Source organism: Carettochelys insculpta, chromosome 16 (genome assembly GCF_033958435.1).
Source record: "Carettochelys insculpta isolate YL-2023 chromosome 16, ASM3395843v1, whole genome shotgun sequence".
NCBI lineage: Eukaryota > Metazoa > Chordata > Testudines > Carettochelyidae > Carettochelys > Carettochelys insculpta.
The window spans coordinates 18,932,551-18,950,038 of NC_134152.1; the positions used below are offsets into that span (position 1 = coordinate 18,932,551).

Below are 17,488 nucleotides of genomic sequence, written 5' to 3' on the forward strand. Positions count from 1 at the left end.
AAACCATGTATTAATGTGTCGAATTTGAATATGTACTCTAACTCATAAATCTCTCACTCTAATCTGTTGTTAAATTCTCTATGTTCCAGGACACAAATTCTCAGGTCTTTAACAGAATGGCCCACTCCACTGAAGTGTTCACTGACCGGCTTACGTGTATTGAGTTTCTTGATGTCTGCTCTGTGTCCATTTATTCTTTGGCGAAAGTTTTGCCCAGTCCGTCCAATGTACATAGCGTCAGGGCATTGTTGGAACGTAATAGCATATATAATTTTGCTGGAAGTGCATGAGAATGTGCCTTTGATCTTGTAACTAACATAGTTAAGTCCAGTGATGGTATCCCCAGAATAAATATGTGGACAAACTTGGCAGCAGGGTTTGTTGCAAGGAAAAGTTCCAGAATTCCCATTACTGTGGTGTAGCCTCTGATTGCTGGTGAGAATGTTTAAAGTGCTATATTTCTGCTTTATTAATTTAAGTGTTTATCGTTGAAATAGTTAAACAGGTTACATTTTGTAACACTTACATTCTTGCCTACATCATCCTTGGAGCTAACTAGATCTTCCATTTCAGCTTTCAATAGTTTGTTAGTTCTCTCCAGTTCTTCCTTGGCTTCCAATGCTTCTTCAAGAGCCCGGGCCAATGACAAAGCCTTTGTTTCTTTTTCTCTAGCTTCAGCTTCTGCTTTGTCTCTTTCATCTGCATATTTGGAAGAGATGTTTTTCTCTTCAGCTAGCATCTAGAAATTGTTAATAGAAAATGCTCAGTTTGAACACAGTAATCCTATTAATACAGACAGCCATTAAATGTAGGATTGTCTATTACATTAGTCTGGTCAATTACTAATGACTACAGAGGAAGTCCCTGCATTCTGATGAACATGTGCAGATACAAAACTAATCATTACATAAATAATTCAATAATAATTCCAGCAGAGTTAGGTTATACATGAATGTAGTTAACCAAAAGCTCATACCTGATCAAACTTCTTCTGCTTTTTCTCTAGGTTGGAGACCAGCTGCCGTTGGTTGTCCAAGTCCACTACCAGATCATCCAGCTCTTGCTGGAGTCTGTTCTTGGTTTTTTCCAGTTTGTCATAAGAAGCAGCTTTTTCCTCAAACTGCTGCGTGAGCCCTTCGATTTCCTTCTGGAGTTTCTTTTTGCCTTCCTCCATACTCTCTATTGTGGTGGTATATTCTTGCAGCTTCTTCTTTGAGTCAGAAAGCTGAAATTTGAATTCAAGAAATGAAGAAGTCCTTATAGGAGAGGCACTCTAATTTTGCACAACAGAGAGCTGCATAGGACATTGTTCAAGGAACCCAGAGGTGTGCACCTAACTCGCTCAGTGTGAAGCAATGTGTCATGGCTCAGTGTGATAGCAATCACTCATGTTTAACACCATGAGAAAGCCTACAGAGGCAATGAATAGACCCATTGCTCCAGACTCCATTTTGTGGTGAGTGATCTTGCACTGAGGTATATCCAGTAGTCCTGTGGTCACACACTCCACTGCATTAAAGGACAGTGTGGTTATTGCTTACCCTATAGAATTCCATAGGCTACAGTTGGCCCACAGCTCACACACTTGCTGCTTCTGGCTAGGAACAATAGTTCACAGGCAAGCATGCATAGGGATAACTAGAGATCTGAAATCTACAGACCTCTTGTATAAAAGGGATAGTCATGTTAGTCTGTATCTGCAAAAACAACGAGAAGTCCTGTGGCATCTTATAGACTAACAGATTTCTTGGAGCATGAGCTTTTGTGGGCAAAGACCCACTTCATCGGATGGATCTGACAAATGTGACCTATTGTAGAGATTCAGTGCTGGAACTGATGTTTAAATTGCTGGTGTACCTGTACTGTCAGTGTTGAAATATGTCGCTCCAGGTTTTGTTTTGCTTCTGCTTCTTCCTCCAGCTGCTCTTGCAGGCTGTGGTTTTCCTCCTCTAGCTGACGAAGCTTGGTTGCTACATTTAGTTTCTGACGAGTTTCCTCCTGAAGCAGCTCCTTCAGAGATCATCACAACAAAACATGGTCATTTTCAGTTCTTTTTCAGTATGTTTTATGCAGGTTATCCTGGTGGGATGCCTACCTGTGTATCTTGCAGCTGAGATCCCAAGCTTGCAACATCCTTAGTGAGTTTGATTGTCTTAGTTTCTGCCTCACTGAGCAGGCCAGTAACATTTTCAACTTCCACCTAAAGGGAAAGCACATTGAAACTTTTCCATTATTTTGCATAGCTTCAATCTCTTCTTCCCCAGCTATGTCTGAAATGGGACCAGACTAGATTCTTAAATCACAGTTTGTGACTGAATGCCAGAACAGAACCTGCTCCTGTGCTTCTGGATCACTTTCAGAACCCCATAAGAGGCCTATTTTCCAGTTCAGGTGTAATGCAAGCAGACCAAAAAAAAATCATGTCAGAACAGTAGATATTGCCACAGTTTTGCTTAAGAGAGTTTGTGAAATTTCAGTTCTGTGGAACCAATAGACAGCAGGTTGGCATGTTTGGTTGGCGGTTTCTGAGAATTCTGTCACAGGTGCTTTATTGAACCTCTCTTTGTCCAGTAGTGCTGTAAAGCAGCTCCATGAGAAGGGTGCCTGGCTTTTGTGCCCCACTTTCTGTCACACTCCCTAGTTGAGTAGGGAGATCAATACCCAATGGAATGCAACTTGTTACAAAGAAATTGATTGTGAAAAGTTGGTTTTCAAATGCATATATAAAATAAAACTGTATGCAATTTCCACAGGTTTTTTCCACTATATAACATAATGAGAAGCCTCTTTTCCCCTCTGCATTTATGAGTTAACACTCCTTGCTTGGGAATGGGCATTTAGGAAATGTGAGTAAAGATTTGTACTGAGTGGGTCCCAGAGTTTGTCAGTCACTTTATATCCAGTTGTCCCACTAAGACTCTCAGGTTACCAAAGAAGATATTTTTTACCTGTAACTTATGGACTTTTTCATTAAGTTCCACCCGGATACGCTCTCCATCATTGTATTTGGACTGTAGCTCCTGAAGCTGCACTTCCAGCTTCTTTTTTTTGTGCTCCACCTCTTGTTTGGCCTGATTTAGTGACCTGATTTCAGTAGTTAGGTCAGCATTTTCTTTCTCTAGTGTCTGCTTGGTCTTGTCCAAGTTGACTTTGGCCTGAATGCATAAGGCAGAGAAAAATACATTGTGTAAAAGAACTCCACAACATCTAATAAACAAATCCATTGGCCAGGTAATGGTTTTCAGTTTACCCGTTTAAATTGCTCCAGCTGTTCTGTGAGCTCTTCCACAGCCTGAGTATGTTTTTGCCTCATCTCCTGGACCTGGGCTTCATGAGTTCGAGTTTCCTCCTCCAGAGCTCTCTTCAGCACTGTGACCTCCTGTTCCCGCTTTGCTCTGGGAAGCAATATATACATGAACAGAACCACTAGCAGAAAATCTACTCACAGAGGAAACTGTGTTATTGCACAGATGTACAAATAGCAGCAGCGGCAGCAGCACTTTTACAGTAGCCGCTTAGATCAGCGGTGTCCAAACTTTTCACTAGCGCAGACCCTCAATCACCCACCCAAACTGTTCATAGGCCCCCATCACAGTAAATTCTAGCTGGTATGTACACTTCCTTAAATGCAAAAGGAACCCATATCAGAGGTTTTTGGGTAGCAATTAATAACATTGAAACATGGCAAGATACATATCTGGGAGAAATGGAGGGGACGTTGAGAGGTCATTGAATCCAGCCCACTGGACTTAAAGCAGGACTTATCAGCATTCATCACAGGTGTTTTGTTTTTTTAAAATCTAACCTGCCCCCAGACCCTGAAAGGCCCCCTCACAGACTGAACTCACAACCCTGGGTTTACAAAGCCTGTGCTCTAACCACTGAGCTGTCCCTCCCACCACAATTTTTTTTAAATGGTTAGATCATCTTTTAATTCTAGCACCTCAGGTTATAGAAAGGTATTTTATAACCAAACTTCATAGAGCTGTTGGACACATTCAGTTAAGATAAGAACTGTGCAATACCACTCAGTATTTCCGAATTAGGGAACCTCCTCTTGAATTGTTTAAACACAATCCACAGAACTCAAAATTCAAAAAACATCCACATTTAAACTAAAAGGTAATTCAAAAGACTTACAGTTTAATATAGTTCACCTAATGGTCAGTCTTCTATAAAGGATACTGAACACTACTTAAAAGCATGCCAAACTTTACTCTTTATAGGTAAGTTGAGCAGGCACATGATTGGCCATCGCTGCATACAATCAGAACAGTAAGAAGTTCTATGGCTGTTCAGCATATCCTGCAGTTAATTGTGAACCATGAAAATTAAATATTTATCTTTACACATACCCAAGTTATGCCATGAAAGTGTATTTGCTTACAAACAACGAAATACTTGTTAACTAGTTTGATAAGAAAAAGTATATAGCAAAAATATTTAATAATCTCTGACATTGGAAAGATCAAATCCATTTTTACATTACATGAAAAAAGAACAGCTACAATTTTAGTTTTCTTGAATTCCTGACCCAGAAATATACCAAAGGAAGAGACATGAATTTTTGTCCCTAACAATGATGTGAAATTTTCTAATAAACTGAAATGACTAGGCCAGAATAAGACCAGGTTTTTGGCCAGGTTTTTAATAGTAATAATCCTGCAGCTCTTCTGGATCCATAAAATAAATACAGTAAGTAGACTCTTGGCCATTGGAAAAAAACCTTCAGCATAAAAAGCTGAAACATCTTTTTATTATTGGAGGATATTTAATTTAAAAATAATAATTGATTGTAACTTTGCAATTTATTTAAAACTTATTTTCTATGATCATTTTTATGCATCTTTTATTTTTTTCATGGATCCCCTGCAATACCCTCGTGCACCCTCAGGGGTCCACGGACCCCAGGTTGGGAACCACTGCCTTAGAAGTATGAGTAAATTGTCCAGTTCCACTCAGTGACTTATCCAATTCCACACAGGGCAACGCTGTCGGAGTCTGAATAAGAATCCAAGAGTCACTTGCATTGGGCCCTGTGCTCAGAGACCACTTTGCTCCCTCCATATGTGCAGATCACTAGATACTTATCATGCAATGTTTCATTGAAATGCTGCCTTCTGGTTTTGTGTGTGTTACAGCCATTTTTAGCTACATTTATTTTTCTACCACATGCTAGTACCTGAGTTCTTGCTGTGTAGCTGTGCTATCCAAGGTATCTTCAAGCTCTGTTTTCAGAGCCTCCAGCTCTTCACCCAGATCTCTTTTTTGTTTTTCTGCTTTGTTTCTTGCTGCTCTCTCAGAATCCAAGTCTTCCTGGAGATCAGAGATGTGACCTTCCAGCTCACGGATTTTTTTGAGGGCATTATTCTTCTGAGCCATTTCATCTTCAAGCCTGGGCAAAAAAAGTAAGATGTAAACAGAAAAATAGGACATGTGCCTCCTTGGCTCTCTTGCTTTTCAGAGGGGGCTTCATGGCCAGGCCTAGGACTGACATTTCTAATGGCATGTGGCTCCTGCTTCTATTTAAGTCTATGGAACTCTTCTCCCCAACCCATTCACTGGAATGCCTTAGCAGCAGTGGCAAACGTGGTAATTTGCAGTGTATTCAGTCTATAACCCACACTTCTGCTTCTTATGGTGACATGGTGGCACCCATATGGAGTTGTGACTATTAGATTTCTTAGAAGCCTTTGAAGAATTTGACTCACTAATGTAACTAATGTTTAGCATGACAGGAGGTTTAGAGTTCAGGGAGGACTGTTGGTAGAGAGATCAGATTCAGAGCTGAACATCCCCAAACCGTGGGTGGAATGGAGTGTGTGCATTTGGGGAGGGGTCTGTGTATGTCTAGATCCACAGCTTCAGCTCAGGCCCTTCTGTCAGCAGGAGTTAGATACCTGGCAAGAGCGGCCTGCAGCTCTTCCTCCTTTTTGGCCAGCTGCATCTTGAGTTCAGCAATCTGCGCCTGCAGGTCTGCAATTTGCTCATGCAGATCGCTGGCATCTCCCTCCAGCTTCCTCTTCATTTTCTCCAGTTCCTGTCTGCTCTTCTCTTCTTTCTTCAGTCGCACTGAGAAAACAAGGATTCTTGTTAGGGGAGCGAATCAGCCCAAGGAATTCTCAGAGTGAACCTAAACATAGGCACATACACATGGAAAACCAGTGAAGGCACTGTACTTCTCCACTGAGGTATACGCTAAATTACAAGTTGAAATTTTCTTTTGGTAGTGATGTGCCAGTGACTTGCAGTTAGCATATGAACTTTCATTTCTGTTCACCCATAAATCAATACCGTTCCCTGGTATTCTGAAGAACTACTTTTGCCATATTTTCTTTCTTGAGCTGATCCTTTTTTGACCATGCATTATTACCATTCAATAATTTTTGTAAGCAGGATTAATTCTTCCAGAAACACAAATGAAATTGTTCTTTTCTTTGCATTTGTCTAGCTTGGATTTTAAAATAAAATTTGTAATAAATGAAAGCCTGCGTTTCTAATAAATATTGTAATACATGGTTTTAATTTGCCCCAGAATATTGAATGTAGCAAATACCATTTGAAATTAAATGTGCAAAACAAGCACACAAAACAATTAAAATTATATTTGTGCCTATTTGGGAAGAACACTCCAGGGACTATCATTACAAATAATAATTTCTTGGTAGTTGCTACAGAATTTCTTGTTTTGGCATTTTAGAAATGTTAGATGGTAAATTAATAGTTTGGTTTTTTAAAGAAGTCTTTTTAAACTGCAGGTCAAATAAACAATTGTTATAAAACCACTTTTGGTTTACAATACCTTCCAGTTCTGAAATCATTGATTCATGTTTGTTTTTCAGCTTTGTAAGGTTTTTGGCTTTTTCTTCTTCCTCTGCAAGATTTGTTGTTAAATCACTTATTCGCTCTTCAAGGAGTTTTCTTTCCTGAAGGAAAAATAAAATTCCATTTACAGATTGAACATATAATATTTATGGTCATGAGATGCCACTGAACAGGCTAAAAAACCAATATCAGTCTTTCTGAATGCCACATTTCCTGACAGTGTTGCGTAGTACTTCCACAGAAGGTAGAAAGTGGTGGATGCTTTCTGTCAGATTAACTAGACTAGCAGATTCTTTATACCCACTCTATGAAGATTAGCAAGGAGGCCCACCAACAGGGTGGGAGGGAGCACAAAGGGTGCTGTTGCCCTGTGGCCTGGCATTTCTGAGGGCAGACTGCCCTTGGTCCCGCCCCTTCTACCCTTGGTCCCACCCCTTCAGGGGCACAGAGCTGGGCCTCCCTCCCACTTTGCACCAGGGCTGTGGGTGGATGTCAGCACCCCTGTTAGCAAGTACTTGGACTTCGATTTAGGAAAGTATTTTAACACATGCACACTTCAAATGCACATCTGAATCATGGACTTAGGGTTTATGCATGAAATACCCCCCATCCAGAGGACCAGAACAAGGCCTAGGTGTAATTAAAACCCTCCAGTTAGGGGGTAAGTGGTGCATGAAATGATGACCCTCATCTTACATACCTAACTTCATGCCTAAGAAGTCATCCCAGCTATCCCAGAGTGGGCAGAACACACAGACATCCTTTTGCCAATTTTACTGCACAGTTGTCTTATCTCTTCATATTCAGTTATTATAGAAAGCAAGTTGTACAGCCACCGATGGAGGCTGCATTAAGAGGTAGCAGTAATATAGTTAAACAACAGTTAGATTAAAAGGAAGTAGTGAGGTTTGTGCACAAGAGGAACTGTCTGCTCTTTTAGGGCCTAAGGGGGAATGTTTCCACAGATCTAGCTTCACTGACATGAAATAGTTGTTACTAGCCCCCTCCTGACACAAAGGACTTCTGGCCTGCTAACTATATGACTATGAAGTGCTAAGGATTATTGTTGCCACTGTAGCTGAAGAGGAGATATTTTCATCTTACATTGATTTTACACTACATAGAAACCTGAGCCTACAGCACTGACCTTGGTCAGCTTGTTGTTCTGATCATCCATTACAAGAATGTCATCTTCCATTTTCTTTATCCTGGCCTCAGCCGTTACTTTTTCAAGCTGTAGTTTTTGTCTTGCAGCTTCTTCTTCTTCCAGCTGTTCCTCGAGGTCCTTTTTTGGAGGAAAAATTCCATGAACTCTAGAAACACGTGTATTTCAGGCCTATGTCAGTACTGCCCAAACCTTTGTGGGTATATTAAAAGCTTTTCTAGTTTTAAGGCATGAATGATCCATGAGGGTCTTGGCAATACAAGGAAAAAGATTAAGTAATCTAGCTATTTAGAAAAGAAAATTTTTAAACATTTTAAATTAGGATTGGGGAAGAATACACCTGTTTACTATAAAGAGGCTACGTCTACACGTGCACGCTACATCGAAATAGCTTATTTTGATGTAGCAACATCGAAATATTTCGATGAATAACGTCTACACGTCCTCCAGGGCTGGCAACGTCGACGTTCAACTTCGACGTTGGGCAGCACCACATCAAAATAGGCGCTGCGAGGGAACGTCTACACACCAAAGTAGCACACATTGAAATAAGGGTGCCAGGAACAGCTGCAGACAGGGTCACAGGGCGGACTCAACAGCAAGCCGCTCCCTTAAAGGGCCCCTCCCAGACACAGTTGCACTAAACAACACAAGATCCACAGAGCCGACAACTGGTTGCAGACCCTGTGCATGCAGCATGGATCCCCAGCTGCCGCAGCAGCAGCCAGAAGCCCTGGGCTAAGGGCTGCTGCACACGGTGACCATAGAGCCCTGCAGGGACTGGAGAGAGAGCGTCTCTCAACCCCTCAGCTGATGGCCGCCATGGCGGACCCCGCTATTTCGATGTTGCGGGACGTGGATCGTCTACACGTGCCCTACTTTGACGTTCAACTTCGAAGTAGGGCGCTATTCCCATCCCCTCATGGGGTTAGCGACTTCGACATCTTGCCACCTAACGTCGATTTCAACTTTGAAATAGCTCCCAACACGTGTAGCCGTGACGGGTGCTATTTCGAAGTAGCGTGCACATGTAGACGCGGCCAGAATTACACAGAGGGGAAAACGGCAGAAAAGAATTCTTACTGTAGTGTAGGAACAGAGAAACTACTTTCAGATGATCAGTAGTTGCCAATTTTGTCAATGAGGTGCAATTTTATGAGCTGTACATAGACTACAGTACCAGCATTTGTTGTTGCATCTTTTTCTTCTCTATTTGCAGCTGATGACTACGTTCTTCTTCCTCTTCAATTCTGGCCTCCATTTCATGCAAGATCTCCTCCAACTCTTGCTTTTTAGCAGCTAGGCGGACTCTCATCTCTTCAGCTTCAGCGTACAGTTCGGTCTCGGCCTGAAGCTGTTCCTGAAGGAGATTCTTTTCTTCGCACAGCTATGGAGACAAATGATAGGCCTTTATAACTTGTATCACAAGTTAGCCAGTGCAGCATTCTTTAAGAAATACATGGACAAATTGGAGAGTGCCTGGAGGAGAGAAACCAGAATGATAAAAAGTTTAGCAAATCTGGCCTACAAGGAAAGAGCAGAAAAACCTGAGCCTGTTCACTCTTGAATGAGGACGACTAAGCGGGGACCTGTTAAGTCAAATATGTTAAGGTCTGTTGTAAGGAGGACGATGACTGATTGTTCTCCATGTCCACCTAAAGTGGGAGAAGAAGTAATTGGTTTAATTTGCAGCATGAGAGATTTTAGGTTGGATGTTAAGAAAAACTTTCTAATTATAAGGATAGTTAAACTTGGGAATAAGTTTCCAAGGTAAACTGTGAAATCCCCATCAGGGAGGTTTAAGAACAGTTTAACAGACTCCTGGCAGGGGTGGTCTAGGTTTATTTGGTCATGCCTGAATGCCGGGGCTGGACTATAAGATCGTCCATGGTTCCTTCCAGCTCCACATTATCGAGGATCTCCTAGACTGACACCAACTAGAGATTATTACAAGAACCAGAGGTCTCAGGGTACAGGCTCTTGAAGTCAATCTGTGGACTGCAATGTGCTCTAATTTGGTCTATTTCCATTACGAGGACCAGAAGCATAAAGAGAAGAGATCCTTCTGCTGGCATTTTGTAACATATAACGAGCATCTCAGAATAAAATAATTGATAGCATTTCCAGGAATCCAGAATTGCATATCACCTGATTATGTTTCAGCTCCAATTCTTTCAATTCACTCTCTGTTTTTTGTTGTCTTTCCTTTGTTCTCTGTAGCTCCTCATCTTTGGCCTGCATTTCTTCCTCTTGACGGGTTACTTGTAAGAGTGGTTTCACCTGCAAATCAAGTATGAACATTCCTTTTCAGCAATCATTTTAGTGAATGCAGCAGAGGAACAGCCCAACCGCCTTACCGACAAACTCCCTGTTACAAAGGTGGTAGAGAATTACAGCTCAGACAGTTGAATGAAAACTCGTCCACACCTCTGAGCTGCAGCAATGTGCTTGAAAGGCCACTTCTCTGTTAAAAAGACTGTTTCATCCTTTCGGCCATGTCAATCCTTTGATTCTGAGACTTATCATGAAGGGGGACGATTGCAATAAGATTTGATGGGAGATTATGATGCAGGGCACCTCTTCATTAACTCATTTCAACTTCTGACATGAAATTAAAGGCCTAGACATGCTGACTTTTCTTGTGTGAAACACGTTCAGTTTATCTTCATCAGCTGAATGAAGACAGAGTGAGCCTTTCCAGAAATGCGCTCAACACTTTTCTGACTATCAGGTTAACCCTAAACCCTCTGAAATCAATTGGACCCTTTCACTGATTGCAGTGTATTTTGGAGCAGGCCCTCCGGAGCAATAAAAGTTTTTCTTCCTAACATGACTTAGGAATCTAGACAAACTCTCTCATTTGGAAGGCGGAGGAGAAATTCATTGAATGTCCATCACTTACTTTAGTGAACAGCCTCCACCACTGCCAGTTCCTTAGCTTCAGGTAAGCAGAACAGTTTCTCTGAATGACCCTCATTGCTGTTAACTGCTGCTGCCTCTTGGCAAAGGCTCTACAATTACATGCAAAACAGATAACCTAATAATTATTCCATCAAATAATCTGATAATCATGGGCACAAGTTGTCTGCATGAGCCTTTTCAAATAAAGCAACGCTGGTGCATGAAAGTGGTGATTCTGTGTAAGTGTTTGGGATGTCTGATGCAAACTTTCCTCTCCCTTAAAGTGTATGATTATTTCTGGTATGCATAGGAAAGGCACTAGTTTTATTTGTTTTTAACATTTTATTCTGCTGTTTTTAGGATGGTTTAACTGTGTGGGATTCAGCCACAGAATCCAGATCCAAGTATGATTGTCTTTCTAAACTGGCTATGCAGGGGCACTTAGATGTGTGTGTTTTACTCAGGTCCCTCATTCTTTAATCATATAGTATTTAAACTTGTTTGCTCAGAAGTCTGGGGGATTTATGGCAAGGCCCTTTACTGTCAATATTTTAAGTAAAGGGAAGACCCTTTACCGTCAATATTTTAAAAATGGGCTTTTACCTCTGAGGCTATGGCTACATTACAGAGATATTTCAAAATAACAGCCACTATTTTGAAATAAATTTGCTAGTGTCTAGACTACGTATTCACTATTTAGAAAGAAAATCAAAATAGTGGGTGCATTATTTTGAAACTGTCGACAAAAAAGCTGTGTAGAGGATCTGGGGGGCTCTTTTGTCGATAGAGCGGATCAAACGATCAATTCTCTTTTATGTGTAGACGCAATCTGTTGACAGAAGTTTTGTTGGAACATCTCTTCCGACACTAACTTCTGTAGACAGATGCTTCTAGCACAGACGTAGCTTTTGTGTGTAGCTGACTTATTCTGAAATATTTCAAAATAGCTGTTTCAAAATGTCCTATTTTGAAATAGGGCTGCAGCGTAGCCGCAGCCTAAAAATGCTTAGTTGGTTTCAATTTATAAGGAACATGACTCAAGTATCTAGTGTTTCAGGTTGAAGTTCTGCACCAGTGGGTTTAACATTGGCAGCAGCAGTTTTACTATATATATTTATTTGTATTGTGGTACAGTGTTCCCTATAATTTTTTCCATGCAAGGGTGGAACAAATTTTATGTGCACCAATGCATGTGCATATGTGCACCACCAATAGACACCAATGCTGCCCACTGTGGTGACTGTGGACAGACACTCTGCTAATCAGTTGAGTGGCACCTGAATCTCTCCTGGGCAGGCCCCCCAAGTGCTCAGCTTAAAGAGGGCCTGGGTATGGTAGCATCTTGCCCAGAAGGGCTGACAGCTTTCGCTAGTACACTCTAGGCAAGGTGTGCATGGGGCTGTCTCCAGGGCGGGGCCTTGAATGGAAGCGGGGGGCCAGGATAGCCAATCTTCCATGCTGCCCAGACTATGGCACTGGGATCCCCAGCTCTCCAACAGTGATTGAAGGGCCCAGAGCTTCAGCTGCTGCTGCCCCCAGGAGTCCCAGGCCTCTTTGAATCACCAGGCCCCAGGACAACTGCTGCCTTTGATGCACCCCCCCACACCCCACCCGCAGTTGGCAGGCCTGATCTAGCCTTCCCAGTTGTGTCACACAAACACAGAACACAAAGACACTCCTTACAGCTCTTGTCTATATAATTGATCTGATTAGCTTCTTAGGGGGAACAGGTATGTCTTCTTACTAATAGATACTTCACATTACACCTTTGTATTACAGCAGCACCCAAAATATCACAATAGCCATCAACCTCGTTAAAAAAAAATCTCAATTTGCAACGCATAAACCTACAGACCATTACATACATATTGCATTGCGATCAACTTGTTGTGTTTTTGACAGTGCAGTCTTACTTTCTTGCCAGGTAGCCTCGACATTGAGCCTGGAAAGCAATAATGACGTCGGTGATTTTCAAGTCTCTTTCCTCTTCCAGATGAGCCAGGACACCAGTTCTGAAGAATATTTTACTTTGTCCAATCCTGTATAAGTTGGGATCAAGTTCTAATGCTTTGATCTATTGGGAGGGAAACAAGGATATTTTGTTGACACTGTCATTATGGTACAGTCAAATACTTTTCAGTGGAATGCTTTTTACAGTTTGCAGAAAAAAATAACTATTTCTATGTAAAATGTACAGTTCTGACTTTACCAAATGTGGTTGAAAGTGCTTTGCTCACCATAAGTATACAAGCCTGTTTCCCATCCATAAATCCTTTAGGAATAGCGTTTGCAGCAAGAATTTCGTATCTATAAACAGAAATGCCGGAGAAATGGAAAACAGATTATTTGGTGCATATGTGATCTTAGCTACAGCACAGATGAATGTGTCTTAACCAGTCGAAAACATCTGATACTATAGCAGTGTCCTACCGCTGACGGAATTCCTGGAAGACAATTCTGTTGGGGAATCCTTGCCGGCAGATACGAATCCCTTCCAAGACACCGTTGCATCGTAACTGCTCCAGGACTAAATGGGCATCAAGTTTGCCAGCCTAAAGCATGAAGATATTTTCAGTGTTAGCATAGGAAGAAGACGGAAGTTTGGAAAGTATATTACTGGCTTAACAATATAATGGGAGAATGATATATGAGGAAAAGTTACAGAAACTGGGCAAGTTTAGTCTTGAGAAAAGAAGATGGGTGGAGCTGATATGTGTCTTCCTCTGCGTTAAAACAGTGGTGGCCCACGGGCTGCATGCAACCCATGAGGGTTCAATGTGTGACCTGTGAGACATTTTGTTTATTGCTGCACATGCGCAGGGTTGCCAGATTCCACTGATTTCTGTCCACATCTTTTTTTTTCCCTACTAGTATTACTAAAGTGATACATACATATAACAAGGGCACAACATTCTGCATCCAATCAAAGCATTGCTGTGATTCAGTCAGCACATCCCACAAACTCTAGGTACACAAACACAGTTAGCAAAACAACCCTATCCTGGGATGCCATCTTGGTTACAACAATCTTGCGTCCCTCTGAGGTGAAGGAGGGCCACTCATGCGGCCCACTCACCAGCCTAGGTTGCCCATAATGGTGTTAGTTGTTATAAAGAGAATGAGGATCACTTCTTCTCTGTCCACTGAAGGTAGTACAAGAAGTAATTGGCTGTATCTGTAGAGATTTAGGTAAAACTTTCTAAAACTCTAAATGTAGTTTCTAAGCTTTGGAATAGACTTCCAAGGCAGGTTGTAGTAGCCCCATCATGGGAGGTTTTAAGCACAGTTTGGACAGAAACCTGTCAAGGATGGTTTACATTTATTTGGTTCTACCTTATCATAAAGACTGAGCTTGATGACTTCCCAGGCTCCTTTCCAACCTTACTTTTCTATAATACTGTCATTTATAACAGTGTTTCTCAGGCAGTGGGTTATGGTCAGGCAATGAGTCATGGGAGGGATGTCTATGGGTTGTGAGCCTACTGTGGGGTGGAGCCTCAAGGGAGAAAGTTTGGAGACCAACCCTGCCCTACACTCATGTCGCAGTGGTGTCTCTTGTTCCAGGGGTCTAGGCCTGGCTCCCTTGACTGGGTGCTGTTACTTGTTGTTGTAGTGCAGTGCATCAGTTCACAATGCCACTCACTCAGCATTGTCCTGGCTGCCCTCCTGTCATGATGGAAGGGTGGCCAGGCCAAATGGGAGTGGTTCTGTGACCCTGTCCCCAGACTGCAATGCCACTTGTGGCCTGGCTGTCCCTCTGCTATGACATCTGAGGCAGCTGAGCCAAACGTGAGTGCTGCTTTGATACCACGTGTAAAGTGACCGTCTGTCCCGTATTAGGCGGGATGGTCCAGTATTTGGGACACCAAAAAGGTGTCTCAACTTTTTTTTTAAAGGGGATGAATTGTCCTGTATTGAGGCCCTCAGAGGCTGTGGGTGGGGGTGGGGGTGGGGGCGGGAGCTCCCATGTCCGCTGCTTCCCTGGGGCTCCAGGGCCAGGAGTGCCCGTGTCCACCACTTTCCTGAGGCTCCAGGCAGGGAGTGCCCATGGCCGCTGCTTCCCTGGGGCTGGGTGCAGCCAGGAAGAGCCACCTCTCCCACTGCCCACATCTCCCTGTCCCTTATTTGGAACAGGGAGATATGGTTGCCCTACCCATGTGCCAGGTCACAACACTCACAGCCAGGCCTAGGCCCACGGATAGCAACGGTCACTGTGCAGTGAGCATGTGGTAGCCTGCTCTCCATGCCATCCTTCCTCTCCTGTAGTTTGCCTCTTCAACAGGCTAGGATAAGATTTCCATAATAAAAAGTCTTTGAATCAGTGGAGGCTACAGAGGGGAGAGCAAACTATGGCCTGCCCGTAGGCCACATCCAGCCTGCCAGGGCCTGTAATCCAGCCTTTAGGATTGCCTGTCTGGCAGTGCGGGGGAGCTAAGGCAGGCTCCTGTCCTGCCCTTGCCTTGTGCTGCTCACAGAAGCATGTTCCTGCAGCCCTTGGGTGGAGGGGAAGAAGGCACCACACACTGGCAGGCATTGTCCTTGTAGCAACCATTGGCTGCGAACAGGGAACTGCTGCCGATGGAAACTGTGGGGCCAATGCCCATGAGGACAGTGTATGGAGCACCTTCCCCACCATTGCCGGATGCGCCAGCCACTTCTGGGACTGGGCAGAGCCAGCACTGGGGCCAGAGAGAAGCCTGTCTTAGCCCTGCTGTACCATCGACCGGGATCTTCCTGAGGTAAGTGGTGCCCCACTGGCACCCACACCCAAACTCCTCCCATCCAACCCTAGGCCTGAACCCACTTCCACACCCTCTTGTGCACCCCAGCCCTCTGCCCCAACCCACTACCCTGAACCCCCACATGTTCCCCAACCCCCGCCCTGAGCCCCCTCTTGCATCCCAGACCCCCACCTCCTTCCCAAGCCTGACATTCCTGACGTGCCATACAATTTGCCTACCCAGATGTAGTCTTCAGGTCAAAAAGTTTGTCCATCCCTGGTCTACAGTATACTGTAACCACAACTTGACCAGAATAATGGGCCCTTACGCCAAAGTTTTGAAGGCTTGACATTTGGAACGTACCCTTTTTTCATGATTTGGAATGATACAACGGACAAAATTTGGATTTGTATTCCTCAGGGTAGTCATCAGCTTAGTCAGTTGCTCTTTATAGAGTTGCCCAACAGTACGGAACATGCCCTTTTTGGTTTTTGAAGCACTAGGGAGTGAACTTTCTGTCATCTTCGCCATCTGGTCCAGCCCTACTATGCGGTCCACTGCAATGTAAAAGCAAGTGTGAATGGAACCTCTTAGACAGATCATTTTCAAAGTTCATTACTTCTGGACATCAGTGCTTGCATTGTTAAAATCTATTGTAATCTAATTTTATATTGTGGTACTATAAGAAAGAAATATTATTAGCAATAGTCATAAACAGTGCCTATTTTGTAAAAAATAAAGATGCCCCAGCACTCAGCCAGCTATTCCCCCCTCACCCGCAGCCAATTCCGTGGCTGGGGCTTCCGAGGTGCCAATATTCAGAACTGGCAAGTACCGGCATAAAAACAGCACTGGTCATAGATACAGAGGAGACTAAATATTTGGTAGGGATTACTACTTCTGTGGCAATGCTGAAAATACAACTTGTCTGGGACTGTTGACTGAATACAGTGCTATTGAATTCACAGCTATTAATATAGAATACTTAGCCTGTCTGTATGGATTTATATGTACCCTACAAACATTAATCTCTCTTCATAACACCCTTCCATGATAGGTAGAATTATCCAGCAAGGTAGAACTGGGGAAACTATGCACTCCTGATTATCTGAGTGTTTGGGAATTCCTCCAAGTCATTTGGAAAAACGAGGGTTGTGCTCTTTATGTTAGATGTATGTTTCCACAGCTCCTTGTGATTCTTCTAGATTAAAAGAGGTATGTAGTATAAAATCCTACTCTCAGGGGCCAGTGTAATATAGCTTAAATTACACGTCCTTAGCAATGTTCATGGGACATTCATTTGAGAGGTGGGCATGAGATATGGATTGTACTTGGTCACCCTTCAGAAGTAAAAATAACATAAGCTACTTAATGTCACATGTTCAATAACAGCTACTTGCTGAATCTTCATTTTCATAATCTTTTCAGATGGCATTTTTAAGCAGGTGATTGATTTCATGGAAATTAAGCCATCCAAATACACTGTCCCTGAGGAATATAGTTTAAAAATGTAATACGTTTAAGGGAAAGGATTTGAATGCCTTGTACCTAACACTGACAAGGGATAGAAAGCAAATCAGAATAGGCCCAAAAGGATGATCCTCAGCAATTTACACAATGTTACAGAGTAGAGTTCAGATTCATACCATCCTTCCAAAGGTCTGCCACAAACTTGTCTGAAGACTGATTTAACAGAGCAGTTACATTGTCATTTAGTGGGTCCATGTTCTTTGTTAGCCAGGCACTTGCACTGTAGTCAACCTTTAGAAAATATTACTCATGTAAAAAATACGTTCCCACTTAAAATTTTTCATAGTGAAGCCCTAATCCTGACTGGGAACTTGGGCGTTATAACACTCCAAATAACAATATTTGT

The 17,488-nt window shown here is 42.7% G+C and overlaps 1 protein-coding gene across 3 annotated transcripts in view; it reads right to left on the minus strand.

Annotated features, from left to right (window-relative positions):
- Window positions 1-17,488, minus strand: part of MYH11 (myosin heavy chain 11) — a 118,441-nt gene that overhangs the window by 19,463 nt on the left and 81,490 nt on the right. For all 3 annotated transcript variants that reach the window (XM_075011267.1, XM_075011266.1, XM_075011269.1), the window contains 18 exons: window positions 17,259-17,373; window positions 15,976-16,169; window positions 13,322-13,443; window positions 13,129-13,198; window positions 12,805-12,965; window positions 10,893-11,001; window positions 10,139-10,270; window positions 9,171-9,377; window positions 7,973-8,110; window positions 6,803-6,926; window positions 5,901-6,072; window positions 5,183-5,395; window positions 3,251-3,395; window positions 2,949-3,155; window positions 2,096-2,200; window positions 1,858-2,010; window positions 977-1,225; window positions 527-739 (listed from right to left, as the gene is read on the minus strand). In XM_075011267.1, coding sequence (XP_074867368.1) covers window positions 527-739; window positions 977-1,225; window positions 1,858-2,010; window positions 2,096-2,200; window positions 2,949-3,155; window positions 3,251-3,395; window positions 5,183-5,395; window positions 5,901-6,072; window positions 6,803-6,926; window positions 7,973-8,110; window positions 9,171-9,377; window positions 10,139-10,270; window positions 10,893-11,001; window positions 12,805-12,965; window positions 13,129-13,198; window positions 13,322-13,443; window positions 15,976-16,169; window positions 17,259-17,373 — 2,829 coding nt within the window. The remainder of the gene's footprint in view (window positions 1-526; window positions 740-976; window positions 1,226-1,857; window positions 2,011-2,095; window positions 2,201-2,948; window positions 3,156-3,250; window positions 3,396-5,182; window positions 5,396-5,900; window positions 6,073-6,802; window positions 6,927-7,972; window positions 8,111-9,170; window positions 9,378-10,138; window positions 10,271-10,892; window positions 11,002-12,804; window positions 12,966-13,128; window positions 13,199-13,321; window positions 13,444-15,975; window positions 16,170-17,258; window positions 17,374-17,488) is intronic.